The sequence below is a fragment of the Eimeria tenella genome, genomic scaffold, assembly GCF_000499545.2.
Source record: "Eimeria tenella Houghton genomic scaffold, Eth_scaff145, whole genome shotgun sequence".
Lineage (NCBI taxonomy): Eukaryota > Apicomplexa > Conoidasida > Eucoccidiorida > Eimeriidae > Eimeria > Eimeria tenella.
Window position 1 is genome coordinate 34,545 of NW_013541517.1, and position 12,818 is coordinate 47,362.

Sequence of the window (12,818 nt, forward strand, 5' to 3'; positions counted from 1 at the left end):
GCGGCTCCTGCTGCGGCTCCTGCTGCAGCTGCTGCTGCAGCAGCTGGAATGAACGTGTTCCGCAGCTTCGACTACGAGACCTACTTCGGGCCAGGCGTTCGCTACGAGCCCATCAATGATGGCTTTCTTGTATTCCCTCCGATTTACCCAGACCGCGTGTTTATACTGCAGGCCTCAGAGCACCCGCTGCTGCAGCAGCAGCAGCAGCAGCAGCAGCTGCAGCAGCAGCTGCAGCAGCAGGCGCTGGGGGAAGAAGACGAAGAGGGCGGCGGAGCCGAGTGGCTCAAAGCCACGCCAGCAGCGAAGGCCCGCAGAGCTGCTGCTGCTGCTGCTGCTGCTGCTGCTGCTGGGGACTTCGGGGCCCCCGAATTTGAACTGGGGGGCCCGCACGGAGCCCTGGGGGCCCCCGGACTCGTGGCCAATAGGGCCCCCTCATATTTAAATCCAAAAAACCCTTTTTTTAGAACTGGAAGACAAAAGGAGCGCGAGCGCAGAGAGTCCGATTCAGGTGACCTCAACGCGCAGTTCTGCTGCAGCTGCTGCTGCTCCCGCAGCTGCTGCTGCTGCAGCACGTGCTGCATTTGCCGCTGCTGCTGCAGCTGTTGCTGTTGTTGCTCCAGTTGCTCCCGTAGCTGCTGCTGCAGCATGTGCTGCAGCATGTGCTGCAGTTGCTGCTGCAGTTGCTGCTGCTGTGGGCAATGTGCTGTTGCAGGGCCTCAGCAGCGGCAGCAATGGGGGATGGACTCTGTACAGGGGGATATACCGAGGGGCCCCCTTGGGGCCCCTAACGACCGTTTCAAGGTGCGTGCAGCTCCTAGTTGCTGCTGCAGCAGCTGCAGCAGCTGCAGCAGCAACTGCTGCTCGTGCTGCTGCTGCGGTGCGGTCCGCAGTCTCTGCTGCCCTCAGTTACTGCTGCCCCTGCTGCTGCTGCTGCCTCCGTCGCTGCTGCTGCTGCGCAGGAGCTGGTGGACTCTATAGACTGGACGCGAGAGCACCCCACCCTGCAGGACAAAAATCATTACAAACGGTGAGGTGCTGCTGCTGCTGCTGCCGCTGCTGCTGCTTGTGCTGCTGCAGCTGCTCTTGTTGCTGGCGCTGCTGCTGCTCTCTCGAGCCGCTTCTCGTGGCCCCACTTTGCTTCTTCAGCGCTGCCGCCTCTGAGGCAGATCTGCAGCTTCTTGCAGTTCATACATGTTCGTTTTCAAGGCCCTCCCAGCTAACTAGCGAGCCAGCTAGCTAGCTAGCTAGCTGGCCAGCTAGCTGAGGACCGGAGCCCCGTTCGTTAGTCTGAGCTGCAGTTTTCTTTGCGCGTGGCAGCTGTGGGGCGCATGCGGGGGCGGGCTCCAGGTGTACGTACACCCCGGGGCCTGTGGGGTGTCACTACAGGTCCTTCCTGGAGACGGGTTTGGCCGATCCCAACCGCAACAGCGACAACTATTTCGATCCCCAGTTCTTCGGGGCTGTGGAGGGGCCCCCCTACGCAGCAAGTGCAGGGGCCTCCTTCTCGTGGGCCCTCTACTGGGTCCCGTGGCTCGCCAAGAAACACCCCCGAGGGGGGCCCCCCATCAAAAGTGAATGTTTCTGTTTGGGGGGCGTCGACCCCATGCAGGTACCCTACCTCGCTCCGGGGGCCCCCTTTGGGGCCCCGGGGGCCCCCCAAGGGGGCCCCTCGCAGGGGCCCCCTCGAGGGCCCCTTCAGGGCTTCCCACTGGGGCTGCATGCAGCGGGGGCCCTGCTGCATGCAGCACTTTGCATGCAAATGGGCTAGCATGCAAAGTACTGCATGCAGCGCTCTGCATGCAAATGGGCCTCTCTGTGTTTGGCTGCTGGGGCTGCATGCACTGAATTGAGTAGAGAGAACAGTGCATTTTCCTCTGGGCTTCCGTGGCAGTTTATGTCTAAATTTTTTGTTTTTTCACGCAATTAATTAGCTCTTTTTTTGTGCTTTTCGTTTTAATTCCTTTTAAATTTCTTTTGTTTTGCTGCAGCTTTGGTTTTACCCCGATGGCACCCCCAGCTCACTCCCCGGCTTCTGCTCCCTCAAGCTGGTCACCCGCCCTGGCTGGCACTTGCCATTCCGCATCAAGTTGTGGGTGCAGGGGGCCCCTGCCTTGCCTTTATTCGAGCAGCAGCAGCAGCAGCAGCAGCAGCAGGGGGCAAAACGCAGGGGCCGGCGGCGGGCGTCGCAGGCCGCGGTGTTGTCCTGTTCTGAGCTGCTCGCGAAACCCTCGAGGGTTTGCGTCGGTCCTGTTTGGAGAGAGTCCGCAGAATGTGTGGCTTATTGCTACAGCTTTTGCCGGTGCGTCTGTTGCGTGTGGTGTACGTACACCGCAGTGCAGGGAGCAGCACTTCAAATAGACACCCCGGGCCTCCCAAGCCCGCGTTTGCAAAACCCTAAACACTAAAAACTAAAAGGCGCTTCATTTGGACTTTTAATTGCCTCAGACTTCTGGACAAAGGCAGCTACGTGGTGAGTGAAGAGCCCCCGCTGCCGCCCGCAGTGCAGCCGGAAGCGGGAAGCCCCATTTGCTTCAACCCCCAGACCGACGTGGTCTTAGACGCATTTGGAGGAGTGCAGGTGGGGGTGGCCGTGGGCGAAGAGGTCTGGGAGTGGGACGACGGGGCGTGGGACTTCGAGCAGTGGCTCAAGCGGCAAAGTGCCTACCCCGATGACTATGAGCTCGAGCAGACGCTGCCTCCGAAGTGAGCTTTTAAACGAGAAAAAATGCCCTAAGAAATGCAGTTTCGCTTGCGATTTGCGCAGCAGTTGCTGTACGCATGCATGCAAGCGTGCAGACGTACTTTACGCCTGTGTGCATGCATGTGTAGTGCTGCATATTCGCACACTTTGGATGCACATGCATGCATATGCTTGTACACATTTAGACATAAAATATGCGCAAATTCATGTAAATAGAGAGCATATTCACATATTGTCCCTATGGACGCATGCATACTTTTATTTCGAGCAGATACACACACACAGCGCCCATACACGCGCGTACACTCCGTGCAAGTAATGCGCCCACTTAACAAACCAGGCAGGAACAGATCTCAGCATGCATGCATATAATATATATTTGAATATAAGTATTGAATATACATTTAATGCATACTTAATACATATTTAGTATATATTTAGTGTATATTGAAATCCACATTTCGCCACCACATTGAGTGGAAACACGCCTGCGAGCTGCAGGCGTGAGTGGCTGCGCCTGTCACTGCAGCAGCTAAATGGCGCAGCAAATTCAAGTTGCGATGGGCTGGCTCGAGGTTGGGTTCAAGTGTGTTTTTGTGTTTCCAGTTTCACCCACAGTCCTTATTTTGAGAATTTCAAATACGAAGATGTCCCTGACAAGCATTTTTCCCGTTATTTGCCGTCGGCGCTGCCCCCAGCGGTGACGGGGGAGAGGCTGGAGGCGGCGCTTCTAAGGCCGGGAAACCCTTACTAACGCACAAGTACTAATTGCACATTATTTGGGACCTTTTGGCCTAAACATGCAGCAGCTGGAAAGGCTAATTCATTGGGATTCGAGTTCTAGATCGCAGGCTGCGTTTGGCGCACTTCGCTGTACAGAATGCTGGCAATTCAATTTGCACAGACTCTGCGAAACCACGAGTTGCACATCGCCAAAGTTGCTGCCTCCGCTATTTTTCAGTCTCTGTTATTCTTCTTGTCGACTTCAGCTTTTATCTGCTCCCTGGAATTCCAGTTTAATGCCCGTCTTGCGTGGATCTCCACTTCAATTTCCGCCTCGCACCTCTTTGCCTTCCGTGTCGACTTTTCTGTGCGAAGGGCCCCGCCCTAAGTTTGCAAGTGATAAATATTCGATAGTTTAAAAACAAAGAAGTTCCTCCGGTGCCTTTTAAATGGAGCACCGGGCAACGGCTCGGCCCCCGGTCGCAGGGGGCCGGGCGCCTCTTAGTTGTGCGGGGAACGGGGCCTCCCCGGCTTGCAAAGAGCCCAGCTACAATTAAAACTTGCTTAATTTATTTAACTTATTGCTTTAACTGGCTAGGGGAGAGCTTCCGGAGTAGATCTGCGCGCTGCGGGCAAGCACTGTACAAGTGTGCAGCTTGGCGGCAGCCCGCGGCGGGCCGCGTCGCCGCACTTCGCATGCAGGCGCTCCGCTGCCGCGCCTGCAGTCGGCATGCGTGCATGCATGCGTGCATGCATGCGCGCATGCGCGCAAGCGTTCATGCGTGCATGCATGCGCGCACGCGTGCATGCGTGCATGCATGCATGCGTGCATGCATGCGCGCGCGCGAGCGTGGGTGCGGCTAGCTGCTGCTGACGCCGTCGCCGCAGCAAATGAGGGAGCGCGCCGCGTAGGCCGTGGCCAGCAGCGACATGACGCATGCAGCGAGGGAAAGCACTGCAGCAACTACGAGGCCTATGCCGGCCTCCATGACTACGAAGAGGCGCGCGTACTCCGCGTTGCCCAGGGGGTCTGCAACGACTGCGGCGTAGATTCTCGCGAAGACCACGGCCGTGATGAAGGACAGCAGCGCCCCCACGCCGAACAAAACTATCATCAAAGTGTTGCAGATCTTTTCGCAGCAGCACGCGCGAATGTTCATCAAGATCGCCCCCAGCACGCACAGCGCCACCCACAGCGTCGTCAGCGCCGGCGTCGGCGAAACGCCCCCCCCGCCCGCCCCCAGAAACGCCCCGATCGCCGCGTACAAACCCATGCTCTCCACCATCCTGACAGAGCAGCAGCAGCAGCAGCAGCAGCAGCAGCAGCAGCAGCGGGGGGGAGTGAGCACGGGAGCAGCTTGCGGAAACAAGGGGGCGGCAGTGGCTGCTGCGGGCTGCGCGGACGGGCCAGCAGCCGCGGCGCCAGCAGCAGCAGCAGAACCGGCAGCAGCGGCAGCAGAAACGCCAGCAGCAGCAGCAACAGCAGCAGCAGCAGCAGCAGGGGGCTTACAGGGCAGCTCCCGGGACGGACTCGCCGCTGCTGACCTTGGCAGCTCTGGACAAGACGACGGAACACACGAAGGAGAGGACGGAGGCGAGGAGAAGACTCGGGCTGTTGAGTTGTGCAAAGAAGACATCTGCGGAAATCTCTTCGGGGGCCTCGCCAGTGACTGCTGCAGCAGCAACGTCGAGGTACTTGCGCAAATATGCTGCAGTGACGAAGGTCGAAATCACGCAGAAAGCTGTTTGGACCCAGCCCAGGATGCAGAGGGGGCAGAGGAAGATGCCGCAGACGAAGAGGCCGAGAGTGACGAAAACGCCGCAAGCTGCAGCCAAAACCAAGTGAAACCAGCCTATAATGGTCACGGCCTTCGCGGCGCTTCCGTTCACCAGAAGATCCTTCAAGCTCTGGTCCATGTTCTCGAGGCTGCTCACCGGGTCCGGCGCCGCGTCCGAGCCCAGAAACACCATCAAAACCCCCAACGCGAACTCCAAAGACAGAGCCAAAGCCCATATTCCCACCCCGGGGCCCTTGTAGTTGGGCCGGGTGCAGCTGCAAGCCATTGTGCTGCGCTTTTGCACAAACTCGACCTGAACAACGCGCGAATCAACGCAGGACCACTCCGAGGCCAGAACTCCTCTGCACGCCTCCCGTCTGCATGCCAAGCGCCTCCGCCAGTGCAAGTTTTGTCAGAAAAAGTCAAAACACGCGTTCGAAACAACATGCACCGACAGACAGCACTATGTCCGTTCGGGAAACGCCAAATGCTGAAACCGCGCTGCGTTTACACCGGATCGATCTCACGCCAACAGCGCTTCGCGGAACTGCCAGAACAACTTATTCGATAAACACCAAACGCGTTCTACAAAAACAAAAACGCCGCGATAAGACTAGACACAAGTACAACTGCTGGAATTCGTTCCTGTGGTCATGAACCACCGCATGCCGCTGGCGGTCAGGCGGCCTCCCTGTGTGCGCGCAGCTGTTCGATTCCTTTCAACAGCAAAGGAAAACTCTTAATATTTCCCCAATTTAACATATGTGCTCCTTTACTCTTTAGAATTGGAAGGAAACGCGTTGTTTCCTGCTCCCGCTCATCGTGTCTTAAGGCTTGGTGGCTCATTCGCTGCGAGCGTACGAAACCAGTACGCCTCAGCTTTCAGACAGCCGCGCTAGCGCGGTGCCTTCATTGAATTAATACCCTCTTTCCACAGCATCTGTGCAACTTCAGATATGTTTTATTGCACATAATTGCGCAGTGAGGCAGTGAGCAATCAGGAAGCAAGGTGTGCATTTGCCCACGGTCAGCGGCTCGCACACCAGCTCGTATTCGTTTTCACTTTGTCCAGGGAATATGCACGTTTCTAGCCCACGCGTCTTTAGCTTCCTAATTCCCATAGAAAACTTTCATTATGAAAAGGGCATTTGAATAGTTGGCAGGCAGGAGCTGTGCTACAACAGCTCTGCCGATGCAGTAGGCAGCACCACACACCTCATCCATTACGCTGAGCAGCAGCTGCCGCAGCACAGTTTGCAGTTCATGTCCCTACCTTCAGAATGGTTACTTTTCGTGACGAGTGGCAGCCTGCCCTGCGAACAATTCAATTAGTTATTTTATTTTACGATCGTTCGTCATTTTTGTGGGCGTCTATGTCCAGAAACTTCAGTGGAATGTCCGCATTTCCTTGTCTATTCACCTCCATTCTCCTGGCCGGCCACCGAGCCAGACGGCGCAAGAATGCAGAAGACACCAGCTGCCTCTTCTGCGCCGGACAAAAGAGAAAGAAAGACGAGAACAAACAGCAGCGCAGCCGGCGAGCTGCAGCAAACCAGCTGAGCCTCGCAGGCAGACGCCATCGCTCCATTCATTGCAAGAAACACTGCAACAAACTGCATCAAACTGCAGCAAATCAGAAATGAAACCAAGTATAACTCACAAGCCATTCACAAACTGCGCTCCTACTGAGCCACAAAGCAGGAAAACCTCAGCGAACTTGTGCATTCACGTTTCCAGCCCGATATGTGGAAATGTCTGTGTCCAGCTCCCAGCAAGCTGCAATAGGCAAGCTCTGTGGCATTTCATTCTTATCCCAGTGCATATTGGAATAAATATCATATTGGAACAAATATCAGGAATAAATGCATTAATTCCCACTAACGTCGCTAGATCTCTCAGGCATTGGCCGCAGAAAGCGCAGAATCTCGAAAAGTCGAAATAGCTGCTGCTAGAGTTGCTGCTGCAGTGCCTGGCTGTCGCAGCTGCTGCGGGCGTTCTACTTGTAAACTCTAAAGCAAATCGGCACAAAATAAAAAAATGTCGTCGAAATGCAATTTCAACTTTTAGGAGAAAAGGAGTTTCGTTTGGCAGCTCTCCGCGCGCGAACAGACGGCGGGCGGGCTCTACTGGGAAAGCGACTTGATGTGGTTTTGCAAGAAGATGAGAGCCTCGCTCTGTTCGCCGAAGTCCGTAACTGCAACACAAGAGGCCCCCACGACTTTGCGAGCCGCCCCCTCGTTGTCAATGCGACAAAGACCAGCCCACTGGCCCAGTTCCTTGCTGTCCGCCACTTCGATCAGCGGAATCCCGTGCTCCTTGCAAAGACCCTCCACCAGCTTCTTGTACGCCGGCTCTGAACAACTCTCCGCCAAGAAACACGCCTGTGCCCGCTTCGAGTCCAGGGCTTTCGCCACTTCATGCAGCCCGCGGGCCAGCCCGTCGTGGATCAGCGCGTTCTTCAAAACCTGAATTGCAAACGGCGAAACGCAGGATCTTGCTGCAGTGCGAAAGCGATGCAAAAGTGGGGGAACTCGGAAGAAATCGACAATGTGTGGGAATAAACAGCAAATAAATGATAAAATTATCAAAACAAATTACTTGGAGAGAGATAAAATCGCAAAATGCAAACATGAACTGCCGCGACACCGCACCCCAACCCTCTTTGCAACACGGCGGAAGCGGGGGAAAGCGCAACGAAACGAGCTCCGATCGGAGCAAAAAAGAGTCAAATAAAAATAAAATAAATGCCACAGAAGGTTAGACAACACACGCAGCTGGAGAGCATCCAGGCATGGCTCTTGTTCAGGTTCTCAGTGTGGGGAATTGGCGGAGCGGAGTCGAAAAAACGGGGAAAATACACATTCAACAAAGGACTCCACAGGAAAATGGAAGCATTTGGCAAATGTATTTGATCTATTTACCCTCTTAATGGCGGTTTTCAGGTCCTTGACGTCTTCCTCCTCAGGCTCGACCTGAACTTCCTCAGGGGCGCCGGCGCTCTCCACGTCAGACATTTTGAATTACTTTTCACGGTCAACTCGAAACAAAACGTCGAGCGTCTTCCTCGTGCAAAGCAAAAACTATAAACATGAAGAACTTCCAAGATCCTCATCCCGCTTGTGGGCACCCACATGCACGCCAAGCCAACCCAGCCCCTACGCATGCAGCCCTGTTCCTAGCTTCCCGAATGCAAATAAATAAATATTTTAAAATGCTGCACGCGCTAATTACCTGTTTAACAAATTGAAATCTCTTTTTTTACTTTTCCACTTGCTGTAAGCTGCGGTGTTTGCCGCCTGTGGACTCCCCCGGTGTTAGGTGCTCCAGTTCACCACTTCCGATTTCAGAATCTGCCGATCTGTCATTTTTGAGAGAGAATTCTCGAAAATATTAGTTTTTATGAAAGCAAAGGCTTTTTTAAAAGATTGAATTGGAGAAATGTCACAGAAAGCTTCGGAATTTCCATGCAGCACTCTCCCCGGACATGGCCTGTGGTTCAAAACACTACTTGAAACCAAGCTAGATCTCAGGAAAACGCGAACAAGTAAATAATTATATAATTCATATTGTTTTTCTATATTTTTAGATATTCAAAGAAAGGATTCTGCATCTGTTTGCTGCGGCAGCCGCCAGGCCTCCCTCAATTTCCGTTTTTGCCTTTTTCTGCGGGATCTGCAGCAATCCAGAGTCTTTTAAGGCTTTCTTGTTGGTCTTTGCAGCGAAAAGACATTTTAAATAATCTGCTGCTCCAAATTTTGCTGCAGAAAGGCATTCGGAAAGCCCCTGCTGCATGCACTTTGCTGCGCATTCAAACGAATAAAGGCTTCAAGGCGAAGTCTAGTGCAGCAGCAGTTTTGAACTGCAGCACGAAATTGCCCACGTCAGCAGCTGCTGCTGCCCCGCTTTTGCTGCTGCAGCAAACCAAGCCATGGCCAAATCCTTCTTGCTTCATTTACAGCTCAAAATGCCATTTTAATTTATTATTTTCTCCGAAAAAAGTCTTTTAATGGAATTTCGAAAATGGATTTTTCATAAGCCCTCTGCTGCAGGACTTTGCAGCTGTGGGGCGCAGCTGGTGGGTTTTGGAGCTAAAAAAGAAAAGCTACAAAACCCAATTTTAGTTTTTTTATTCTCCACACAAAAAGACTTTTTAAAAAGTTCAAAAGAAACAAAAAATGCTTTTTTGGGACTTTTTGTGGCCAAACTATTCCAAAAATTTGAACTTCGGCTTAAAGTCTAATGCTACTAGCTGCTGCCAATAGACTGCAGCAGCCGCAGCAGCAGCAGCAATGTGTGTCTGTCTGCAGCAGCTACGCTGGGCGCCTACCAAGCCGTCTACTTAGCTGCTGCTGTTACTGCTTCTGCCTCTGCTGCTGCCGCTGCTGCTGCCTCTGCTGCTGCTACTGCTGCTGCTGCTCTCTCTGCTGCTGCTGCTGCCTCTGCTGCTGTTGCTGCTCCTATTAAAGATTTCCCCGGGCTACTTGGCTCTCCTTTTGCTGCTCTAGCTGCGCCTTTTGCTGCCTGAAGAGCAGCAAAACAGTAAACTTGTTTAAATAAAATTTTTCAAGAAAAATTTATTTTATTTGATTTAGAATACCCAAAAGACATTTCAGGGGCCAAGAGGACCCCAGGCTTGCTGCTGTGGGGCCCCGCTGCTGCAGCTCTGTAGGGCCTTACAGCAGCAGCAGCAACTGCTGCTGCTGTGGGGCCCCGCTGCTGCAGCTCTGTAGGGCCTTACAGCAGCAGCAGCAACTCCTGCTCCTGTGGGGCCCCGTGGGGCCCCGTGGGGCCCCAAAGAAGAGGGTTTCATGGCCACTTGGAGGATAAAAGAATACTTTTGCATTTGGGAATGAGAAATTGAGAAAAGATAGGGTTAGAGGCCTCAAAGTTTTGTAATTTGTTATTTATTTTGTTTTATTTCTTCAATAATTTGATAAGCATTTATGTATGTGGCCTGAAGAAGCAAAAAGAGCTTTTGTTGCAGTGACTCTCAAGGCCATCAACCCCACTGCGCTCTGCCCTAGAGGGAGCTCAGCCAAACCCTAAACCCTAAACCCTAAACCCTCCTGGCGATAGAAGCTCTTCTTCGGAACGAAATTGCTGACTTTTTCTCCAAAGTCTTGCATGCGCAGTGGCTAGCGTGGTGTCCAGACACCCCAAATATTGCTCATTGCGTGGGCCAGGTCCATACTTTTGCATTTTATCTTTTTTTGTTTTTAAAAGTTCAAATTCACTGAAATTAAAGCCATTATGGGTGCATGCAGAGTCCGTCAGCTAAATTGAAGAAGCAGAAGCTCCCTGAATTGTTTTCCATGAAAGAAAATAAAATTAAAAAGCAAAATTTATTTTATTTTGCAACTAATGCTGCATTATTTGGGACAACTTTCCGCGGTTAGCTGTTCTTCAGGACCCCCCTGGCTTCAACTTTTCTTTGAACAGGGCTCTGTAACAGCCGCGGGAGGGGCATTCTTGAGCTTCTGTCAGTTAATTGCATTTTAAAAACTTATTTAAAAGATAATTTCCGCTTTTTAATGCAGAATAATGCAGAGAAGACCGAGCCGGCGGTCAGTGGGGCTGGCGGCTGCAGGCGCATGCGTGGGATCAGCCCGGGGCAGTGCTGGGGTGTACATACACCAGGAGTTCGCGGCTGCCGCTGGCGAAAGCGCTTTTCATTTCGATTTAGTTAATTTAAAATTGGAAATGGCGGCCACTGAAATTGCAGAAAAAAGGGAGGACGAGGGGGCCCCCCCTGCGCCCAGCGCTGCTCAGCCCGCAGAGGTATCTTCTTGCAAATTTGCTGCTGGAGCTCCCAGCGCTTTGCTGCAGCCTTTTGCCTATTTTTAAGGTTTAATTTAATTATTTTTTGTCTTTTTTTTCTTTTAATGCTTTCTTTCCTTCCCTTCTTCCTCCCGGCCTTCCGCAGCGCGAGCAGCCGCCTCAGCACTGCGCAGAGCGCTTTGCTGCTCCTTTTGCTGCGCCTGACAACTTTGCTTCTTCTCGCTGCAGCAGCAGCAGCTGCAGCTGCTGCTGCGCTGCTGCTGCTGCTGTGGGATGCCGATATGAGCGCGCATCTCGGGTGTACGTCCACCTCCCTGTTTGTCTGCAGCAACCGGCCGCCCAAGCATTTGACTTCGGTGAAAGGAGAAAAAAGAAAAAGGAAAAGAAGCCAGAAGACCAGGGTGAGAGAAGCCACTGCTCCTCAGCAGCAGCAGCGGCAGCATCAGCAGCAGCAGCAGTGCGAACCGCAGCAGCAGCAGCAGCAGTAGCAGCATTTTGTGTGATGCGCTGCTGCTGCTTGTGTCTGTCAGCTGCTGAGGCTGCTTCTGAGGCCTTTGTGGACGGCTCCGGGCAGCTGTTCGTGCGGGGCCATGTCTACAGTTACGAAGAGGTACTGCTTCGCCGTAACCGCTAAATCAGGGTTTAGGGTTTAGGGTTTAGGGTTTAGGGTTTAGGGTTTGCTGCGTCGCTGTGCGGCTCCCCTGGGGTCCCTCCTGCTCGAATTTGCGCGCTCTTTTGCGTCATTTTGCTTATTTTTAATTTAAATTTATTTTTATTTATTTATTCATTTATTTATTTATTCATTTATTTATTTATTTCAGATGCTTAAACGCATTCAAGAACTCATTGTTAGGAACAACCCTGACTTGGCGGGCTCAAAGCGCTACACCATAAAGCCGCCTCAAGTTGTTCGCGTCGGATCAAAGAAAGTATATTTATTTATTTATTTATTTATTTAAATTTTGATTTGTTTATTTTAATTGTTTATTTAAATGAGTTCAAGAGTTCGGTTTTAATTCTAGTATTTAATCTTAATTGGTTTTATTTTGGCCAGTAAAATGCCGCCTCTCGATATGCTGCTTCTTGCTAACTTTTTAAATTGCCATTTGTTGGTTTTGCTGGTGCTGCTGCTGTTGCTGCTGTTGCTGCTGCTGAGCAGCAGCAGCATCCGCAGCAGCAGCAGCAGCAGCAGCAGTTCTTGGGGCCTTTTGAGTTTGAGTGTACATACACCGCAGGCGTCCTGTTTGAGCCATCTGCTGCTCGGCGCTTTTCGTTTCTTTTTTGCTGCTGCTTCATTTTATTATTTATTTATTATTTAGTTTAATTAATTTAATCAATTTATATATTTAATTTATTTATTTAATTTATTAATTTATTGTTTTATTTTGTTTTTAGGTGGCATGGATTAACTTCAAAGACATCTGCGGAATTATGCACAGACCCAGCGAGCACGTCCTTCAGTTTGTGTTGGCGGAGTTGGGTAAGTCCTGAAGCCATTTTAATTCGCTAAATGAGGGTTTAGGGTTTAAATGAGGGTTTAGGGTCCAAGACGGGGGTTCGTTTGAAGTTTAAAGTGAGGGTTTAGGGTTTGGAGCGAAGGCTGCCTAAACCCAAAGCAGCAAAAGGTAGTTGCTGCTTGCTGCAGCAAAAGCCTTTTTGCTGCTGCAGCAGCAGCAGAAGCAAAAGCAGCTTTGACTGCTTGTGGGGGCTAGGCACCTGTTGCTGGTTGCTGCAGCAGGAACCTTATCTGCTGCCTGCGCAGCAAGTGGCTTTTCGCTGCTGCTGCTGCTGCTGCTGCTGCTGCTGCAGCAGAAGCAAAGACAGCTTTTGCTGCTTGT

General features: G+C 52.1%; 4 protein-coding genes across 4 annotated transcripts; 2 read left to right on the forward strand and 2 right to left on the reverse strand.

Annotated features, from left to right (window-relative positions):
• Positions 1 to 48: 48 nt before the first annotated feature.
• Positions 49 to 3,455, forward strand: ETH_00014980 (uncharacterized protein; the record flags this gene model as incomplete). Its single annotated transcript, XM_013373423.1, has 7 exons — positions 49 to 508; positions 713 to 801; positions 891 to 1,027; positions 1,387 to 1,609; positions 1,989 to 2,260; positions 2,446 to 2,703; positions 3,308 to 3,455. The coding sequence occupies 7 exons, from the start codon at positions 49 to 51 to the stop codon at positions 3,453 to 3,455; spliced, it is 1,587 nt and encodes a 528-aa protein (XP_013228877.1).
• Positions 3,456 to 4,284: 829 nt separating this feature from the next.
• On the reverse strand, positions 4,285 to 5,488 carry ETH_00014985 (uncharacterized protein; the record flags this gene model as incomplete). The annotated part of the gene is made up of 2 exons (XM_013373424.1): positions 4,285 to 4,711; positions 4,935 to 5,488. The coding sequence occupies 2 exons, from the start codon at positions 5,486 to 5,488 to the stop codon at positions 4,285 to 4,287; spliced, it is 981 nt and encodes a 326-aa protein (XP_013228878.1).
• A 1,837-nt stretch (positions 5,489 to 7,325) lies between these two features.
• Positions 7,326 to 8,216, reverse strand: ETH_00014990 (40S ribosomal protein S12, putative; the record flags this gene model as incomplete). Its single annotated transcript, XM_013373425.1, has 2 exons — positions 7,326 to 7,667; positions 8,124 to 8,216. 2 exons carry the CDS (start codon positions 8,214 to 8,216, stop codon positions 7,326 to 7,328), a joined length of 435 nt encoding a protein of 144 aa, XP_013228879.1.
• A 2,686-nt stretch (positions 8,217 to 10,902) lies between these two features.
• On the forward strand, positions 10,903 to 12,460 carry ETH_00014995 (translation initiation factor 2 beta, putative; the record flags this gene model as incomplete). Its single annotated transcript, XM_013373426.1, has 5 exons — positions 10,903 to 10,980; positions 11,309 to 11,381; positions 11,511 to 11,590; positions 11,802 to 11,909; positions 12,376 to 12,460. Coding segments are annotated over 5 exons (424 nt in total), but the record flags the coding sequence as incomplete, so codon positions are not given.
• Between the last annotated feature and the right edge of the window lie 358 nt (positions 12,461 to 12,818).